General features: G+C 45.0%; 1 protein-coding gene across 1 annotated transcript in view; it reads right to left on the bottom strand.

Moving 5' to 3' along the window:
• The window catches only part of reck (reversion-inducing-cysteine-rich protein with kazal motifs), an 87,676-nt gene that overhangs the window by 13,460 nt on the left and 54,968 nt on the right, over positions 1-19,248 (bottom strand). Inside the window, exons 15-17 of the mRNA XM_085362571.1 lie at positions 13,753-13,875; positions 9,443-9,614; positions 5,497-5,686 (exon numbers count right to left, since the gene is read on the bottom strand). Of these exons, the coding sequence (XP_085218697.1) occupies positions 5,497-5,686; positions 9,443-9,614; positions 13,753-13,875 (485 nt within the window). The remainder of the gene's footprint in view (positions 1-5,496; positions 5,687-9,442; positions 9,615-13,752; positions 13,876-19,248) is intronic.

The following is a 19,248-nucleotide window of genomic DNA, read 5'->3' on the forward strand; positions in this document are numbered from 1 at the left end:
TGAAAATCGTTTTTGTTTTTTTAACATATATTTCTAGTTAGAGAAATTTAAGAGGCTTATCCCTCAAAACTGTAAATACAAAAAAGTTGCACAAACTAGTTTCCCACCACAGGAAATTTATTTTAAGTGTCTTCATAGTTTTATTTTTGAAATACACCAATTTTTATATACTGCAGGAAAAACGAAAATAAATATTATACTGCAAATTTGCAAAATAACAGCATATGCATCACAATAAACTATTTCCAGCAGTGCAATATGAGTCCTAAGCATCCCAGAAACGACACAGAAAGTCATGAAGTCAAACATAACTTTTAAAAACACAAGTATAAGCTCATGAGGTACGATGGTAAAAAAAAAACTACATTTCTGCAAAATGACGTCACTTCCGGTTTCGGGCAGGTCATGCGGTCATGTGATAGTTCACGCTGATGGACGTAGGAAGTGTTACAAACAGCTGATTGGATCGGCGAAGCGTGTTTCTGGAATATCATGTTTTTGTTGCTGCAAGTGATTTTTATGCAGTTTTTGCAAAGCTATATGTGGAAGGAAACTGTGACCTAGGACAAGCTGATGGCATAAGATGTAAGTACAACTCCTCCAGTTTCATATGCAAAAAAAATTATTGCGCTAGCTTACGTGGTTGCAGAGCTACCGGGATTTAAAAATAGTTACGCAAAACAGAGCGTGCCCGCTCCGATCGGCTGTAAAGGGTTAAATTGTACCTTGGGCCCAAAGACTGATCGCTCGTCAGGGACAGATACCTCACATTCTCAAACAAGAAAGAAACTACTTCGATACATAGAAGATTTGAATCTCTCAAAGTCCTACCAGAACGGAATGCTCATGCTACTCTTCAACATTTAAAACCCACTCTCAAATAGATTATTATCTCCTCATCGTTGTTACCTAGTGTAACTGACAGTATTCACGGTAGTATTGTTCTGTCAGATCATGCCCCAGTCTCGCTATTTTATAATGTTGTACAAGTGAACAAACACTATTTTAACTGGTGCTTACACCCTAAAATTTGGTTACAAGATTCTGACTTCATAAAATTCATAGGAGAAAACATGGATCTCTACTTCTCAATAAATAGAAATCAAACAAATGCAACCACCAGGGCCGTCTTCGTGAATCGCTACCTTACCATGGTGGAAGGTTTGTGTGTCCCAGGGATTCCAGGGGCTATGTTGTCTGGGGGCTTTTGCCTCCTGGTAGGGTCTCCCATGGCAAATTGGTCCTGGGTGAGGGACCAGACAAAGAGCGATTCAGAAGACCCTTATGAGAAAAACATCGAGGGAACAGTTTACCCTGCTCGGAATAGGGAATGTCTTTGGCACTGGTACAACACAGGAGGTTTTCAAGAGCTGTGGGACTCTTCCCAGCCTCAGGCTCAGGTTGAAGAGGTGCTCCATCACCCCACACAGTTGGTCCGCGCAGGACCTGACCACTCTTGAGCTGATGCCATCTGGACCCACAGCTTTCCTTTCCTCCTCAGTTGCCTCCTAACCTGGGTGGTTGAGAGAGGCAGGCTGGAGCCTTGTGTTGAGTGTGTATTGGATGCTGTTGTTGGGGGTGGGGGGGAGTGAGCAGGGTGAATAGAGGAGGTGTGAAGTGTCTGAGGTGTCAGAGGTGGAACAGCAGTAGTGGGGGTGGGTGAGTCAGTAATGCATGTAGTAAGGCTGTCGATGTCCTCTCCGTGGTCGTCACAGATCACCTCCCACACAGTCGACTCAAAACAGTCCTTAAGAGCCTCCTCGCTCTCCTCCGACCATCTCTGTACTGTGCTGGTGGCTCCCTGCGCACTAAGGGCTCATACACAGGGACAAGGTGCACCAGGTTGTGGTCAGATCTGCCCAGTGGAGGGAGAGGTGATGAACTGTATGCCTCTTCTGCATTGGCATACAGTAAGTCCAGTGTTTTATTGTCTCTGGTGGGGCAGGTCACATACTGGGTGAAGGTGGGCAGTGTGGAGTCCAGTGAGGCATGATTAAAGTCCCCTGATATTATGAGAAGGGCTCTCGGAGATTGTGTTTGCAGTCTGCTGACCACAGAGTGGAGAGAGTCACAGGCTGCATCTGCGTTGGCCGAGGGGGGGACAACGCTGTTATCGCGATAACATGCGAGAACTCCCGGGGCAGGTAGTACGGACGCATGCTAACAGCTAACAGCTCAATGTCTCTGCTGCAGAGTTGTTCTTTCACAGTGATGTGCCCAGGGTTACACCATCTGTCGTTCACAAACGCTGCCACTCCCCCTCCTTTCCTCTTACCGCTCTCTCTCGTCCTGTCCGCCCGCAGCAGCTGGAATCCCGGTAGCATCACGCTCGTGTCTCATGCTAGCGGTGTTAGCCACGACTTATAGAGATTAAATACAAGCTTCTGAAAATATGTATGACTGTAACTCTAATAATAAAAAGCCAAAACAATCTAACTTTTAAACGTGGTATAATTAGTTTGAAAACATATGTGCATAAACAGTAGAACAGAGAACCTGCTAATAGTCAAAATTGCTGAAACAACTTAATTTAAAATATATATTTTTGCATTTCTTTGTGTCTGATGGTGTTGACAAAAACCTTGCACTTCTCCAGCAAAAGCATAAATTATTAAAAAATGGGAGACCAAAACATGGTGAGACAGCCAAAACTTTGTGTAACAATTATATGTAAATATTAGGGGTGCAACGATATTCGTATCGATATTGAACCGTTCGATACAGTGCTTTCGGTTCGGTACGCATATCTATCGAACAATACAAAATTTGTAATTTATTTTGATTGATTGATTGATTGGTAATTTATTTCAACATGTGAACAATATACAAGTACATTTATCAACTTTCCTTCTGACGATGCTGTCTGTGTTGAGCGCTCAGTGAATCTGCGTTCGACTACTCCGCCTAGGCTGCACTGTCGAGCGCAGATCCACTGAGCGCTCAACACAGACAGCATAGTCAGAAGGAAGAGCGCAGGGCAAGCTAGCAAGACAGAAGTTAAGCTCTCTTTGCAACATGGCAAACTGAACCTCCCCCACCCTCATTCAGATCTGGCGTTTGGAACTATTTTGGTTTTTATGTGAAGTATGACCCTGAAGGTAAGCGAGTCATGGACTAAAGTAAAACAGTATGTTGGATGTGCCATGCAATGCTCAATTACATTGGTGTGAACTAGTGTGTTAGCGCAGTTAGCTCGTTAACGTGTTGGCCGTCCAGCCCCACGCACGGGGCGATCCGCGGTAGCTCGTTAACGGAGATTTGCCGTGTTGTGGCGTTAATGTCATTTCAGATTAACCTGAAAGCACTAGTGGGAACACAACGAATATGACTGCACATTTACTCCGACAGCATCCTAGTGCAAAGACAAGTGGAAGCAGACAAAAACAACAAGCATGCATGCTACAAACTTTACCCGAGTCATTTAGACAGCCGTTAGCACAGGATTCTCCTTATGGGGACCTGATATGTTTAATATGCTGCTGAGAATATAGCCCAGAAGAAGCGGATAGTATAGCTTTTATTTTGGAAAGAGCCATTTATCTGTAATAAACTCTGTTTTCCAAAGATGAGTGATTCCTCAATCAGATACAAGGCTCACAAAATCGCTAGCCCGACGTCCTGGGGCTAGCGATTTTTCCAGTCGGGCTACCAAAATCTATCTCTGCCGTGCCCGTCGGGCTATCGTAGGAAGGAAAAATATATGTCAATGCTTTTGCATTCTTTCGGAAATGTAGCTGGGTAATTATGTCATTGGCATCGGTGAGCCACTGTCAATATGTGACATATTGAAATCGCGTTTGAATTTGCGCTTGTTTTTTGCTTTCACTTTGCAATCGCGCAAACTGTGTATAGAGAGCGACAGCACTGATCTGTGAGTGATGATAATTTGTGCACCAATTCCTCTGACATCGTCTTATCAATCGTTAGCTTACTATGCAAACATGACAAGTGAAATCTCCCGCAGCTTAAACATGTGAGAGGTTGATCGCGCAGAGAATCGCTGAGCTTATGTGAGTGAGTGTGTAAAAGCAGCAGGATATATATTTTAGTTCTGCTGAGCCAAATAAGACAGGTCAGGGTGAAGAAGTGACAGCCAAAGAAAAGCTTACCACAAAACGGAGAAGTTATGACAAATCAGACTATAAGGCAAAAAGAAAGTGCAGGTTCATGGTTTCATGGACAAAAGAATTTCTGTGGCTGCAATATGACGAGCTAAATAACCAGGGCTGCACATAAGTGGCCCGCAGGTGCGCATTCGCTGTCAAAATAAAAAACACGCACAAGGGTTAGGGTTAAATTTAAAAACTGTACTTTTGAGTTAAAATATATATTTATAATTTTAATAAATGACAAATTAAAAAGGCATGAACATTTTTTTTGTATCGAAAAAATATCGAACCGTGACACCAAAGTATCGAACCGAACCGTGAATTTTGTGTATCGTTGCACCCCTAGTAAATATGTTTTTGAAAAAACAAAAAATATATTTTAGAAAATTAAAACCTGTTTTGTCCCTAATCTCAGGAATCACTGATATTATAAATTGCTATATAATTCAGATGGCTTACTTGACTCTGAACGCAGAGTTTCCTTGATGGCCTGACCATCCCTTGTATTTCTGAAGATACAAAAATTGCTTTGGAGAAGGATTTGGATCTGAATGATGTCTCTAATGCCATCACAAGCATGAAAGGACGTAAAACAGCTGGCCCAGATGGGCTCCCGATAGATATTTATAAACTATTTAAAGAGAAAATAATAGCCCCATTGACCCTGTGCACGAGAAAATGCTAACTTCCTGGTTTGAGACCGGATGTGGGGTTGTACATTTCCGGTAGCTTTACTTTGCAGTCAATCGCTACTGCGACGATATCCTCCAAAATCATGTCCAAAACTCGAAAACGGAAAGATTGCGTTAAGTTACAAAGAGAAGGTGGGAACACTCACCGCTGTTGTGTCATAAAAAATCTAATGATCAATTTTGACGTTTAAAGAGTTTAGATCGATCAGTTGTTTACATCACTCAACACAAGCAGAACTGCATCACTGCAGCAGAAGACACATCGTCCACATGCAGAAGCACATCTCTGCATAGTGACTGGTCTTATGAATTAAACAGGCAAATGTTCAGCATTCAAACTACAGGTGAAGAACAGTCAAACCAGATGTTTCCCCGTTATGTCGAGATCAGCTAGTCAAGTACACACCTACACAGCATGTTAACAAACCGTGAAAAAAGCCACACAAAAAATGAATGATTGCTGGTAACGGTTTCTATACATTAGTATTTACGAAGGGTATGTTGTGTTATTAAAGCTTTTAGCTTTAATAACACTGAAGAAGTCACATGATTAAGTCTCCTGCTTAAAATAAAGTGACAAAAACAACAACAACAACAACAGCAGATTCTGAACTCTTAGCTCAGCAATTTCCAGTTTCTCAAGGTGAGGACAATCCCCCTGAAAACTTCTGTCTGAACCTTTCTGTGGAACATACCTGGCAGCGACCCATGTAGGCCAAGATTTTCCCAGCCTGGTGCAAATGGCACAGACTGCGGTGGTCGATGCCCTCAGTGTCGCAGACTGAGTCCTCGCTGTTCTTGTCGCAGGTTGCCGCGTGCCCGATGCACTCATACTGCGGACAGTCCGACACGTCACTCAGACACACGCGATACTTTGGGATGCACCTGCCAAAGCACACATAAACATATAGTACCACGGCAAAGTATTTGCCCCTTGAGCGCCCCTGATTTCTTAGTCTGTTACATATTTGCCACACCTATATGTTACAGGTCATCAAAATAAATACAATTAGATTAAAGACGCAAGCTTTAATCACATATGGGCAGATTAGCCTGGATAACTCTTTCCCCTTAATAAATGAAATAATCATTTAAAATGTGCTTGTGCTAGTGTGACCACTAAGTCAAATGTATGCAAAAAATCATCACAACGGCAAATCCTTCATCACAGCACTGCATGTATATAACTCCATTCTGTTCTTTAAGGAACTATGTGTACACAATTTCCAAAGCTGCAATAAAAAGAGAAAATGAACAGGAGCAAACCTTTTTCTTCTGAACACACAGAACCTTGCTCTATTACCATAGCAACGGAAAAGTCTTCAAGGCTGGGCGAATCATGTGTTACACACACCTGAGGTGGATCACTCACTGCATTGTTTACTCTGAGAAAGCAAAGAGCTTCAGCGCTCGCTCTGTGTGTGTGTGTGTGCTCATTTTAGTTTAACATTTTATTACACCATTGTTGCACCAACACAGCTGATGAGCTGATGTATCACAATCAATGCTGTTTTGCAATTCTTGTTGGTCTCAGCATCTTTTACAGATGCTTCACAAATACAGAATTTGATTTTAAACATGCTGATCTTGTATTAGTAACAAAATGAAGAAGGATGCAGTTTTAAAATAGAATAATCAATAATAATTATAAAGTTATTTGCTCATAATCTGATTATTAGCTTAGATGAGACACATATCTACTGATAGCCAAGCTGATATCAGAAGGTTCCAGATATCACTCACATAACTGAACCGGTCGCTCTCACCCTCCCTGGCAGCCACTCTGAACTGATCAGTTTTTCCGTGTTCAAGACTCCTCTCACTCCGCTCGTTCTAGGTTATCCCTGGCTCCAGCAACGTGATCCCAATATTGACCGGAGGAAAGATTACATCTCTGGGTGAGGAGATGATTGTCACACGAACTGCTTTGATTACTTGGTGATGCCATTCGGGTTGGAGAACAAATTGTTTGTAAAAGGGAAGAATTGTGAATTCCATGTGAAAACGGTCTCTTTCCTGGATTACATCATTGAGCAGGGGAATCTCAAGCCTGATCCGGTTAAAGTTCAAGTAGTATTTGACTGGCCCAAGCCTTCTAATTGAAAACAACTCCAGTGCTTCGTAGGATTCACTCATTTCTATCACTGTTTCATCCGGGACATTAGAAGAATTGCCTTGCCTCTCGCTCACTTGATTTCTGCCACAGTATTGTTTCAGTGGGACCAGTTAGCTCAGACTGCCTTTAACCACCTCAAGAAACCCTTCGTCTCTACTCCTATCCTATCACTACTGGACCTAACACGCCAGTTCATCATGGAGGAGGATGCCTCCGACCCTGGGGTGGGAGCTGTGCGCTAGAAAGACCATGAAGGTAAGCTCCACCCCTGTGCTTACTACTGTTACTCCTGCAGAACATAACTATGAAGTAGGGGACCTGGGAACTCCTAGCCGTAATGCTTGTCTTGCAGGAGTGGCGGCACTGGCTCGAAGGAACTTCAAAAACATTCATCGTCTGGACCGATCATAAGAACCTGCCTATCTGCAGTCCACCAATTGGCTAAACGCCCGACAAGCCACGTGGGCTCTGTTTTTCACCTGTTTCAACTTTTCCAACACTTACAGGCCTTGTTCACGCAACATAAAGCCCGACGGGCTCTCCCGGCAATTCTCGACCTCTGAAGACACTCCCAAGAATCCTGGATTCTCCCACGTACCTGCATCATGGGAGCGGTGACCTGGGAGACCAAATCAGCTATTTGGGAGGCTCAGTGGTTGGAACCTCACCCTGTACCCGGCCCACCAAGAGACTTTATGTTTCATCCTCTGTCCGGCCTCAGGTACTCCACTGGACAGATAATACCAAGTTCACCTGCCGTCCAGGGATTCACCAAACTATCTCCTTCCTTTAACACCTCTTCTGGTGAACACCGCTGGCCAAGGACACAAGGTAGTATGTTTCTGCCAGCACTACCTCAAAACAAGTCAAAGAGCTCTCCCCCCATTGGCCTGCTTCAACTTTTGCCAACCCCTGTACGACCGTGGTCACACATTGCCCTTGACTTCGTGACCGGTCTACCTCCCTATGCCAGGAACACGGTAATTTTGACTATCGTTGATTGCTTTTCTAAAGTGGCTCACTTTGTGGCCTTATCTAAACTCCCTACAGCCCAACTCTTCACGAACCACATCTTCCGGCTCCATGGGATCCTTTGGACATCATCTTTGACCGTGGCTTCAGTCCCTTACATTCATCATCTGCGCAGGTTTTGCTGCCTATGGAGGGCCACCTGAGCCGCTCTCCTTCCAACCAAGGAACAGAACAAGCAGCTGGCAGACCGACATCGGACCCTTGACCTCCCCATTAGCCCAGCAGAGGGCTAGTAGAATCTGGAAAGATTCTAGAAAACTGGCTCTCAACCCTCCTAACCCTGTTTCTGCCTGTCTGAAGTTAACTCGCAATATGCACATGCATGTTGTCTTCCAGCTCAAACCTTACCTCTCTAGTCCCATTGTGACTGGACACTCGAGCGAGTGTGTCGTGAGTGAGCGTCAGCATAGATTGCGAGTTGGACCTGTGGGTGACTGTCTTGGTGAAGAGCTTTTGGACGTGTTTCCCTTTCCTCGATTCCCTAGAGCCCTTTCCCCTTAGCCACTGTATAAAGCACCAGGTGTCACTCTGTAAATAAATCCACTTTAATCGTAACCCTTCAGAGTCCTGCAGTTTGAGTCCTGCATTTGCAATATGTTTCGAAGTAATGTAAGGTACTGCATGACCCTGATGAAGGCCACAAGCCGAAACGCGTTGGTCTATTATTAAAGTTGTTCATCTTCCCTCAAGTGTTGCTGGAGTTCCTGTTTTGTGAATACTCATCAGTTTTCACAGTCAGTCATAGTTTGTTTATAGTTTCATGTTTGCAGCTGCCTTCAGCCTGAATAAAGGCTCACTTTGTGTTGAAACCAGCTATACCTCTCTGCATCTGCTTTTGGGCCCATTCACAAAATACCCCAGCGCAGCCCACTGTGACAACTTCCAACATGCACAAACATTTGACCACACAGCATGCAGTTAATTTGCATGAATATAATGTCTTCTAGTGGTGAAGCCGACCTAAAGACCACCCAAATAGTCGTCTGATAGGTGAGCCACAGTCTTGTTTAGCCTCCCTGTATTCTAAGCAGGTACAGAGGATGGCTTTATCAATCCTTAAAAATGGTTCCCATCCTCTAAGGGGTGAATTTCAGCTTCTTTCCTCAGGACGGAGGTTTCTATTTCCGAGATGCAGGACAAAGCGTTATAAAAATAGCTTTGTCCCTGTTGCTGTCACTGAATTAAATAGGAACTGTTTTTGATTCGAAATATTAAAATTACTATATATGTGCCACAGTGAGCTTTATATATTTACTAGGTATGTGTGTTTTTTTAAAGGGATGCCAAATGCTGTCATTTTTCTGTAAAGCAAATTTACCTTGTCTTTGGGTATAAATAAAGTTACCTTGACCTTGATAGAACCGACAAGAGAATCGATAAGGAATTGAATTGATAAGTGATGTTGATAATGGAATCAGAATTCCAAAATTCGTATCAATTCCCATCCCTAGTTGGGACAAGGACAGAGAGCAAGTAAAATGTACTGAACCCACCTCTGGTTTCTCTGGCAGGGTTTGCTGGCACATGGTTTACTGAGGTGGCACGGGCCAAAGACAAACTGACTGTCCTTGAATCCCATACATCGAGCAACGCAGGCACTGGGATATGTCCGCCCATTAGAGGCACACACTGGAACAAAGCGGTCCTGGCAGCTACAGGGAAGACCTAGGGGAGGGCAGAGGGAGACAGAAACCACTATTTCACTGAGAAGCGTGACTTATATACAACCAAGAGTTAACAGAAAGCTAAAAGAAACAATTTGCTTTAAGGAAAATAACCTGTTAGGGTTGTATTCTAATCCATCATACTCTCCAAAGTAGAGGCAAACATCTCAGAATACTGGGGTTTAGTTCTGTCCATGCCTTGCTTTTTAACCCACCGGATGCAATTTTAGCAATCTAATCATAAACCCATATCTCTTTTTTTTTCTTTCCTTTTTTTGTGTCCCGTTTGGATCTTTAGCCATCAGAATTGTTGTCTTAAGGCCAAGAAAGATGCCAAGCGGATTTATTTTACCAAGTGGATCATCATGGCCTTGCCATATTGGTCCATTTGATTGACCTTTATTATAATTATGAATTTATTTTATTTTCAGTTCCTACAAACGGGACAGACATGACTGGGGGACAGGACAGGGAGAAAGAATGAAAGAAAGAGAGGGAGAGAAAGAAAACCAGAGGGGAGAAGAGACGGTGAGAAGGGGGGGAAGAAAGAAAGAAAAACAAACAAAACACCTGGATCACCTGTATGGAGAAAAATAAAAAACAGAAGAGAAAGCAAACAAAAAGAGCAACATAATAAAAACAGCACCATCACAATAAACTAGCTAGCAGTAGATAACAGTAGATACTAAATATTAAACGATATTGTGCAGCACGCAAGATAGACAGCGCACAATGTGCTTTGAGGCAGCAGCCAAGAAAGCTGTAGTCCGCGTCTGTGAACACCCGTGTGTACACCTGTGTGCATACCTGTGTGGATCAGCATGCTTGTGTTCCAAAGGTTTGCGAACAGGCACACGCGGACACAGACGTGCATTCCCACCCCATATACACAACCAAATACTCGGCACTCACCCAACGTGTAGACAGACACAAATAGACACTGCACAGACAGTCGCACTCCCCAAACATACTCTATATCCCAGGTCCAGGTACCCCCGCCCTCAGAGGGGCAAGCCGCACCTAAACCCAGGAGATGTAACCCTTCTCTCTGGGGTGGAGGCAAGCGGACCACCTCCTTATCTGCAGTAGCAGGGAGGCCCCGCATCCCAGACCCCAGTCTGACGGCCAGCACCTCCTCCCAGCCCCCCAGCCCTGACGGCTAACAGAACCGGGGTGAGTGAAGACCTCAAACCTCCCTACGCCCGCTCATATGTAGTGTTGCTGTGTGCTGTTCTAAAGTGCATTTAAAACTCAGGAGAGCATGGTACTAGCTTCCTCTCAGAGAGCAGCACAGCTCCTCCCGAAAACCCTTAGTGTCTACATGCATTTAAAATTGAGGGTAGGGCACCAGCGCCAGAGGTGGGTTGGAGTACACCGACCATCCTCTGGATGCTGTAAAATGTGCCCACCCCCAAGGCCCTATATGTATGTGTTATGTGAGAGTGTGAGTAATGTAGATGTCTAGGCTGCAGAATAAAATTGAGGCACAGGCAGCCAGAAGGGGACAGAGGGGGAGTGCCCCCCCTGCACCTTGGTGACATACCTGCACCCCAAGCCCTGCGTGTGTGGGTGGGTGTGGTAGAGCGGGAATAGGGAGGCAGCTGAGGATGGGGAGGGAAGAAAGGGAGGGGCAAGCGGCCCCTCCCTGGGGCCAGCTCCCCCGCTGACCCCAGTAGGCACCCTCACACTCTGGAACCCACCAGGGCAAGGGGGCCCAGGCCCATCCAGACCGGGGCCCGCAGCAGCAGCACCGCCCAGCCCCACAGAGTCCGGGGCAGCCCACCCGACTCCACCCCAGAGAAAACTGCACCCACCCCATCATCCAATCATCTCCCAAATTACACAAGACAATAGACACCCAGGTTGAGTTCATTCTCCACCTCTCCTATATCTCTCCCCCACCTGCAGAGTGAGCTCCTGTAGTGAGGAGACCACCTGCAAAGATATGACAACCTCCCCACCAGTTAGAGAGCCCCCTGGTTGGGCCGATGCACCTGAGGTGCATGTCAAAAGTGAATGTCACTCAGTTTGGCTCTTGCAAATAATTAGTAATGTTCTTAAATGTTAAACACCTCTAAAAACAACCCTTATCTCTTTAATTATTTTGGTGAAAAGTGAATTTAATTCATGTTGAAATAAGGCTACAACATTACAATACTTTCCAGAAGCACTGTATCACACATTTATTGGGAATATATAGTCCAGGTATACCTGATGAAGTTCAGATGGAAATAAATGTTATAATTTTATAAATGTACAAGCAGTAAGTGAGGCAGTTCGTAGGAATTGTATTTAATTATTTTTATTGTCTTTTTTTCCTTCAAGCCACATGATGCCCATTCAGGTGTGCAGAATTTTTGTGGTGAAAAATAGTCAGAAGCCACAACAGTTATGAAGAGGCTTTTATAAGGCTGTAAATTGCAAACTTTTCAAGGCTAAAAAAGTGGTATTTTAAACCTTTGTTTAGTTTTGTGCTTTGACATCGGCTTCCTGTTGGGCTCTGGATGTTACTGCGTGGAATATTCTTGGACAAGTGTGATTTTTCTTTTCTTCAACACTGAATTTGGGGATAATCCATCGTACATGTCTAACATGTTTTAATAACCAACAAAAGCCACTTTTATCTCTTATATTTAATAAAATAATATTGCATTAACCTGCCTCTCTGTGAATCGCTACCATACCATGGTGGAGGGGTTTGTCTGTCCCACGGATCCCAGGGGCTATGTTGTCTGGGGGCTGGCAAATTGGTCCTGGGTGAGGGACCAGACAAAGAGCGATTCAGAAGACCCTTATGAGAAAAACATCGAGGGAACAGTTTACCCTGCCCTGGATAGGGTTACCGGGGCCCCGCCCTGGAGCCAGGCCTGGGGAGGGTGCCCGAGGGCGAGCGTCTGGTGGCCGGGCCTTAGTCCATGGGGCCCGGCCGGGCACAACCCGAAAAGGGGACATGGGCCCATCCTCCCGCAGGCCCACCACCCACAGGAGGCGCCATAGGGGTCGGGTGCATTGGAGGCCCTGGCGGACTGATCCCCGGCTGCCAAGACTGGCAATAGGGACATGGAATGTCACCTCTCTGGTGGGGAAGGAGCCTGAGTTTGTGCGTGAGGTTGGGAGGTACCGGCTAGATATAGTCGGGCTCACCTCTACGCATGGCTTGGGCTCTGGAACCAGTCTCCTGGAGAGGGGCTGGACTCTGTCTCAGTCTGGAGTTGCTCCTGGTGAGAGGCAGCGGGCTGGGGTGGGTATTCTAATATCCCCTCGGCTTTTTGCCGGTATATTAGGGTTCTTCCCGGTGGATGAGAGGGTTTGTTCCCTGTGCCTTAGGGTCGGGGAACGGGTCCTGACTGTCATCTGCGCTTATGCGCCGAGTGGCAGTTCAGAGTACCCAGCCTACTTAGAGTCCCTGGGTGGGGTGCTGGAAGGTGCTCCACCTGGAAACTCTGTTTCTTTCTGGGAGACTTCAATGCTCACGTGGGTAACGACAGAGAGACCTGGAGGGGTGTGATTGGGAGGAATGGCCTCCCTGACATGAACCCAAGCAGTTCTTTGTTATTGGACTTCTGTGCAAATCACAGTTTGGCCATAACGAACACCATGTTCAAACATAAGAGTGTCCATAAGTGGACGTGGCAGCAGGACGCTCTAGGCCGCAGGTCGATGATCGATTTTGTAATTGTATCACCAGACCTGCGACCATATGTTCTGGACACTCGGGTAAAGAGAGGGGCTGAGCTGTCAACTGATCACCACCTGTGCAGCCATCCGGGAGTGGCTCAGAGTAGAGCTGCTGCTCCTCCACATCGAAAGGAGCCAGCTGAGGTGGTTCGGGCATCTGACAAGGATGCCTCCTGGGCGCCTCCTGGATGAGGTGTTCCAGGCATGTCCCACCGGGAGGAGGCCCCGGGGCAAACCCAGGACACGCTGGAGAGATTATATCTCTCGGCTGGCCTGGGAACGCCTTGGTGTTCCCCCGGATAAGCTGGAGGAGGTGGCTGGGGAGAGGGAGGTCTGGGCTTCTCTGCTTAGGCTGCTGCCCCCCCGACCCGGCCCCGGATAAAGCGGATGAGTATGGATGGATGGATGGATTAACCTGTAGTTCATTATCAGAAATGTCCAAACTCTATTGAAACACTAACCAGTAAAGTGTCGATGACTGTCATCTGTGTATCCAGAGCTGAGACACTCTTTAGTGGAGCAGACGGTCTCACCAGCAAAGCAGTAACAGTTGTGGCAGTCGGTCTTGAAAGACGTCCCATGGCCTGTCGGTAACACATATCGACCAAAAACATGTTAGAAAGTTGCTGAACTGAATGTGCAAGATTCATCGCTCAGATTTCACAGTGTAACCACAACCAGGAGTTCAGTTACATTAATAGTGTATCTGTAGTACCCATTGCTACCAGTGACACTTGGAATAAGTCAACAGCACTCACCAACTCATCACTGTGCTCAGACCGTAGACTGAAGTGCATTATTGTAGAGCTGGGCGATATGAGATTTTTTCATATCACGCGATAACGATATCTATCACGATATAAGCCAAATAACTATATTTGTAAGATTTAAATGTGCCGTTGCTCACAGGTAAAATGTGAAATAATCAGCAGCTTGTTTTTATTTAAATATTTATTTCCCATAATAAGTTCAACAGGGTAGATGTACTTAAGGAACATGAGACTTTTTCAGATAAATAAAGTTTCAAAATAGAACAAACGAAACAGACTAAACTGTCAATTCCACTTAGAAACAAAATATTAATTCTAAAAATAAATCTTAGTTTGTTTTACAGAAGAACAGACAAAATTGACTAACTTTTGTCAATATCAAAGAGATTGAGCATGCACCAGTTTATTGTATTTCCAGACTTGCTTTCGGCACAATTTACAGTGCTCTGTTTTTTGTCAGACTTGAAATAGCCGAAATACTTTTACACTACGGAACTTCTATGGCTCTTCCATTCGACAATCTCTCCGGCGTTGGAACCATCATCTGTTTTCTCTTCGGTAACCTTCGGTCACGCTCTCGGTTGATTTTTCTCTAGTCGGCGCACTCATTTCCTCCATTACCGGGCGGCACGGTGGCTGGCTGCTTCCCAAACAAATACACATGTGCGGCTTGGCACTTGTGCTGTACGTAACAAGTCACGTGACGTGACGCTGCGGCTGTGATTGGTTCGGCTCTGCGCTACTTAATTTGGATTGGCTGTTCTTTTTTTTTTTTTAAGAGGACAAGAGCGGCGAGGTCTATCGCAATAGTCTAATTTTTCTATCGAGAAAAAGTTATTTCGCAATACATATCGTTATCGTTCTATCGCCCAGCTCTACATTATTGTAACCTTATGTTTGCATTCTAACGCGTTCAACTCTGAACTTTGTATAGGTTAGTAACATTAACATGAATGACAATTAACACTGCTAATTAGTAGTAAGCAGACGTGGAAAGTAACTAAGTAAAAATATTTCATTACTGTACTTTAGCAGAATTTTCAGGTATGTGTACTTTACTTCAGTAGTTCTGATAACTTTGTACTTTTACTTCCTACATTTTCAAACAAATATCTGTACTTTGTAGTCCTTGGAGTACACATTGACAATAAACTGGACTGGGCTAAAAACACCACAGCACTTTACAGGAAGGGCCAGAGTCGTCTCTATTTTTTGAGGCGACTGAGGTCCTTCAACATCTGCCAGAAAATGCTCAGGATTTTCTATGAGTCTGTGGTGGCCAGTGCGATCCTCTATGCTGTTGCATGCTGGGGGAGCAGGCTGAGGGCAGCAGATGCCAACAGACTTAATAAACTGATCCGTAAGGCCAGCAATGTTGTGGGGATGGAGCTGGACACCCTCAAGGTGGTGTCGGAGAGGCGGATGCTGTCCAAGATAAAGACAATGTTGGATAACACCTCCCACCCACTCCATGACATGCTGGTCAGTCACAGGAGCTCGTTCAGTGAGAGACTGAGATTACCGAAAAGCACCACTGAACGACACAGGAAATCATTCCTGCCTGTGGCCATCTCCCTGTACAACGCATCCACTTAACACACTGTTTGCTGCTACAACTACACATGCTATTTATTTATGAGTGACTTATGTATGTATGTATGTATGTATGTATGTATGTATGTATGTATGTATGTATGTATATATATGTATATATTGTACTATTCTTAGTTAGCGTATTGTCTGTCTTGTCTTAATGTTGGTTTATAATGGAGCACTGTAACAAAAAATAATTTCCCCCAGGGATCAATAAAGTATTCTGATTCTGATTACATTTTCAAAACAGGCTGGTTACCTTAGGCTTAATGAATTCTAAGTTATTATTTCGTTGCTGTGGGCCTTCATACATCGAACCGATTTGAGCCTAAACACCAGGGGATGTTGCATGAAAACAGATGACATGTGCCAAAGCCAGGGGTTAAAGTGGCAGTGTAGCTAGCCCTACAGAAGGCAAGCATAAAGTGACTGATGCTTTTTAAGTAGCAGGTCATTTCAAATGCAGCTTTTCTATCAGCAAACTCACAAACTGTTTGTGTTGTCTTCACAAGGAGAGAGAAGAATGAGGGCTAACTTTACTCAGAGATGAAGAAAAATAGGGTTAGCTTTAAAGGGCTGCTCAGTGGTATTTAATAAACTATAAATGCAAAGACTGCATGTAAGCCCTTGTTTTTAAATGGGTCTGTACATGTGACACTGATTTGTTTTGTTTCACAATATGAAAAAACTCAAACTGAGGCAGACTAACTGTGTTATTTAAAGGCTGCATGAAAATCCTCTGCAGGTTAGTGTCAGATAAACAGGTTAGTTCACTGCACTGTGATGGGTTCAAATTAAAGAACAGTGGCAGTGGGTTCATGGTCACAGTTAGCGTACATCATGTGCAGCAGAGATTCATATACATTTTAGCTGATGATGCTGATATTCATTCACTGAATTCCACCTTCATACCAACTTTATATGAACTAGAAAAAAGACAGGATAAACAGTGTACTGTGAGTGTACTGTGACCAGGTGTGCCATGGAAGACTATCTGGGTCCACCTGATTAGATTAGTAAGCGACTGGCATGAGTCACGGGAGGACAGTACATAGCAATAGATAAATATGTGAAAAAGTAGTCAGTCTGACCTTGGTCCTGGAGAAAACTCCGAGCTAGATGAAGGCCCTAGCATGAGCAGTGGTCAGGAGAAAGCACAAAAGGTACACTGGGGACAAACTGAGCCAATTCTGCTCTGACTGTTATGCAGGGAAATCTTATCAATGTCCTTTTTGTGATATTTTTGTTTGGTGGTGTGCCGTGGGATTTTTGTAATGTGAAATATCTACCGTGGCTCCAAAAGGTTGGAAAACACTGGCGTAGAGGATGAACTCGTGAACCATCTGCTTCCACCTTGTTGAATTCAGGTGTGTACATCCACAGAGAGCAGTGAAGAAGAAAATCTACTGGAGCTCTTAATAAAAATAATTGTGAGTTATGATTCTTTCCCCACACTGAGCCACAACAACTGATTTTAGGGTTCCCCACCTGGTGAATTTAATTTTCCTTCTCTTTCTTCTGATTTAAGCTGAATCATTACGATAACACTGTGAGGCTCAGTTAGCTTCAAATGTCCTCCAAAGCTTATCTTTTGCTTTCTTACACTGAGCATATTTCAGAGTCTGTACTTTTTTACTTTTACTTGAGTAAAGAAGTTGAATGAGTACTTCAACTTTTACAGGAGTAATTTTTAACACTAGTATCTATACTTCTACTTAAATACAGAATATCCATACCTTTCCCAACTGTTAGTAAGTAATGTTACTGGGCCTGTGGAGGCAGTGGAGCTGCCAGAGACCAGCCATAGTGAGACAGCTCCTTACACAACAGAACCAGCTTTGACCCTGATCAGATTTGCACCCTTTCTTTTAGATCCACTGTAGCCATGGAGGCAGTGGAAAGTAAAGATCTTGGCTCTATCAAAGGGATAGCAGCTACCCACTGGTACAGATATAAGGATTACTCCTAAGTTACAATCAAAACTCAAGAAGGAGAAGCCTTCACTGTTCACATCATCTCAGTGGATAGAAACACAAAGTTCATCGGAGTAGATACAAAGACTTTTGTTTTAGAACGTGCTCTGTGCACTGCAGAGGTTGGAAGCCTCAACACTGACGTTTACTGGAAACCTACACACAAAGACAAGTGTCTACTGTTTGACTACCACCAGGATCAGGACCCTGCAACTGCAGGAAGAAAACATTCCCTCTAAGGCAGAAGGGAAAGAAAAGGAACATGCTCTTAAAACATGTGGTTATATTAACTTGGATAAACACAAAGAAACTCAAAGTTTTTCCTCAGCACATCCCATTGCACTTCAGACTCACTCCCAGTTAAAAACTGGTTTTTCTCAAACTCCCACACAAGCTAAGCAGCAAACTGTAATCTGTGTGTGGCAGGGGTGTGGTCTTTAGCTCTGCTGCAGTGGGACGGTGGTGCAGTGGGTTCAAAGGGCAGTGCCATGGAGGCTGAGGGCCAGGTGGAGGTAGTCAGGCTGATAATCTCTCTTCCCTTTTTAGTGTCACCGGGGACAGAGACAAGAGAGAATTGTGGGTTCAGCTGAAAAGCTGACCATGCCAGAGATGTTTGGTGCTGAACCATTCTGTGTGTGTGCGCCTAAATAAAAGTGGCAAAACAGCCAATTAATGCCGTGTCGGGATTGAACCATTCACAGTGGTGCCCAAATCCAGGCTCGATGTCCAGCCCTTAGTCCACGCAGCTGCTTCAGCTGCTGGCTCAAATGCTGATGCACCGTGAGCAAGCTTAGCGGCAGACGCAGGTGTTGGAGAGGGTGGATGGAGCCACCCCGATGCACCGGATGGCGGAGGGCAACAACCTGCAGGTCTTTTTGGAGACCTTCCAGGCCACAGCAGAGGCATGTCAGTGGCTTGCCACTGAGTAGGCGCGGTGGCTGCTTCCACTGCTGTCTGGAGGGTCTCCCACGGCGTCTCTGAGCCTACCACCAACGTACCGAGGTAGCTTTAGGGAAATTCACAGCGCTGTGCTGGATCGTTTGGGCCTCTCCTCGAAGTATCATTAACTGCAGTTCTGGGCCAGTCAGATGATGAGGAGGACTGTGGAGGGGCTGCCAGGGGATATGCCACGATGAGAGTGGAGACTGCAGTCACGCTAGCAGAGGAGCACCTGGCCATGGGGGCAGAGGGAGCATGGAGTAGCAGCCCGCCGGCCACCAGCACTGCAACACACATACACATCCATTCTTGGTCACACCATGGGTTGGCAATAATGACTATGAAGTCAACATCGGCAGGGGAAGAGCCACACAGGTATATCACCTCAACCTCCTTAGAGGATGGCGAGAGGCTGAAATCACTTCTCCAATGAGCCTGGTGAAGGACAGAGATGAATTGAGCTGAACATAAACAGCAAATTGTTCAGAAGGAATTGGCAGAGATGCTGAAAATGGGAGTAATAGAAGAGTCACACAGAGCTTGGTGTAGCCCCATAGTTCTGGTCATGAAGAAAGGTGGGTCTATATGGTTCTGTGTCGTCTACCTACAAGGTGGACAAGGTGTCACGGTTTGATGCCTACCCCATGCCCCGGCTTGATGAACTCCTGGACTGGTTAGGCAC

This window comes from Diplotaxodon limnothrissa, linkage group LG9 (assembly GCF_057381915.1).
Source record: "Diplotaxodon limnothrissa isolate DT_005_m linkage group LG9, D_limnothrissa_male_GT1.1, whole genome shotgun sequence".
NCBI classification, from domain to species: Eukaryota; Metazoa; Chordata; class Actinopteri; order Cichliformes; family Cichlidae; genus Diplotaxodon; species Diplotaxodon limnothrissa.